Source organism: Myotis davidii, unplaced genomic scaffold, assembly GCF_000327345.1.
Source record: "Myotis davidii unplaced genomic scaffold, ASM32734v1 scaffold238, whole genome shotgun sequence".
In the NCBI taxonomy this organism is placed as follows: domain Eukaryota; kingdom Metazoa; phylum Chordata; class Mammalia; order Chiroptera; family Vespertilionidae; genus Myotis; species Myotis davidii.
In genome coordinates, this window is record NW_006293779.1 from 6,439,829 (window position 1) to 6,440,721 (window position 893).

At 63.4% G+C, this 893-nt stretch overlaps 1 protein-coding gene across 1 annotated transcript in view; it reads left to right on the forward strand.

Annotated features, from left to right (window-relative positions):
- LOC102755471 (DNA (cytosine-5)-methyltransferase 3A) overlaps positions 1 to 893 on the forward strand; it is a 12,928-nt gene that overhangs the window by 1,394 nt on the left and 10,641 nt on the right. The window contains exons 5-7 of the mRNA XM_006767513.2: positions 95 to 251; positions 560 to 709; positions 815 to 859. Coding sequence (XP_006767576.1) covers positions 95 to 251; positions 560 to 709; positions 815 to 859 — 352 coding nt within the window. The remainder of the gene's footprint in view (positions 1 to 94; positions 252 to 559; positions 710 to 814; positions 860 to 893) is intronic.

The following is an 893-nucleotide window of genomic DNA, read 5'->3' on the forward strand; positions in this document are numbered from 1 at the left end:
AGGCCTCCCCCTCCTCGCACCTTCTCCCACCTTTGTTACTGGGAGCCTGCCCTCCAGCCTGTCCCTCCAACCCCCCATGCATGTTGCCCCCCAGGTGGCCAGCAGCCGGGCCGGGAAGCTGTTCCCAGCGTGCCATGACAGCGATGAGAGCGACACTGCCAAGGCCGTGGAGGTGCAGAACAAGCAGATGATCGAATGGGCCCTCGGAGGGTTCCAGCCCTCTGGCCCCAAGGGCCTGGAACCACCAGAAGGTCAGCACCGGGGCCCAGCCAGGCCTTCTGGACCCCTGCCAGCCAGGCCTGGAAAGCCATGCTGAGGGAGGGCTGCCCAGGCCTCCGTCGATGGGCCATGGTCTCCCTCCCCTGGGGTCGGGTAGGGCGGTACTGCTCTGGGACTCAGAACATGCTCCCCATTGGCCTGCTGGCACCAGAGAGTCGAGAGCAAGGAACACGTCGAGGTCCAGGCTGCACCCCATTATGGGTGGAATGGGGGAGGAGAGGGAGCTGGGATTCCTTGTCAGCTGGGAACCGTGACCTCATTCCCTGCTTTCCCCGTCCAGAGGAGAAGAACCCATACAAAGAAGTTTACACAGACATGTGGGTTGAACCCGAGGCAGCTGCCTATGCGCCACCCCCACCAGCCAAAAAGCCCCGGAAGAGCACCACCGAGAAGCCCAAGGTCAAGGAGATTATCGACGAACGCACAAGAGGTAGTTAGCCTGGCTCTGGAGAGAGTGGCGTGGCGAGGCTGGCATGCAGAGGAGTGGGTGAGGCCCTCTCGCCTCCTCTGATGCTGGGCTTCCCTCCCTCCGCAGAGCGGCTGGTGTACGAGGTGCGGCAGAAGTGCCGGAACATCGAGGGTGAGTCGAATGCACTGGACAGCGGCTCCCTGGG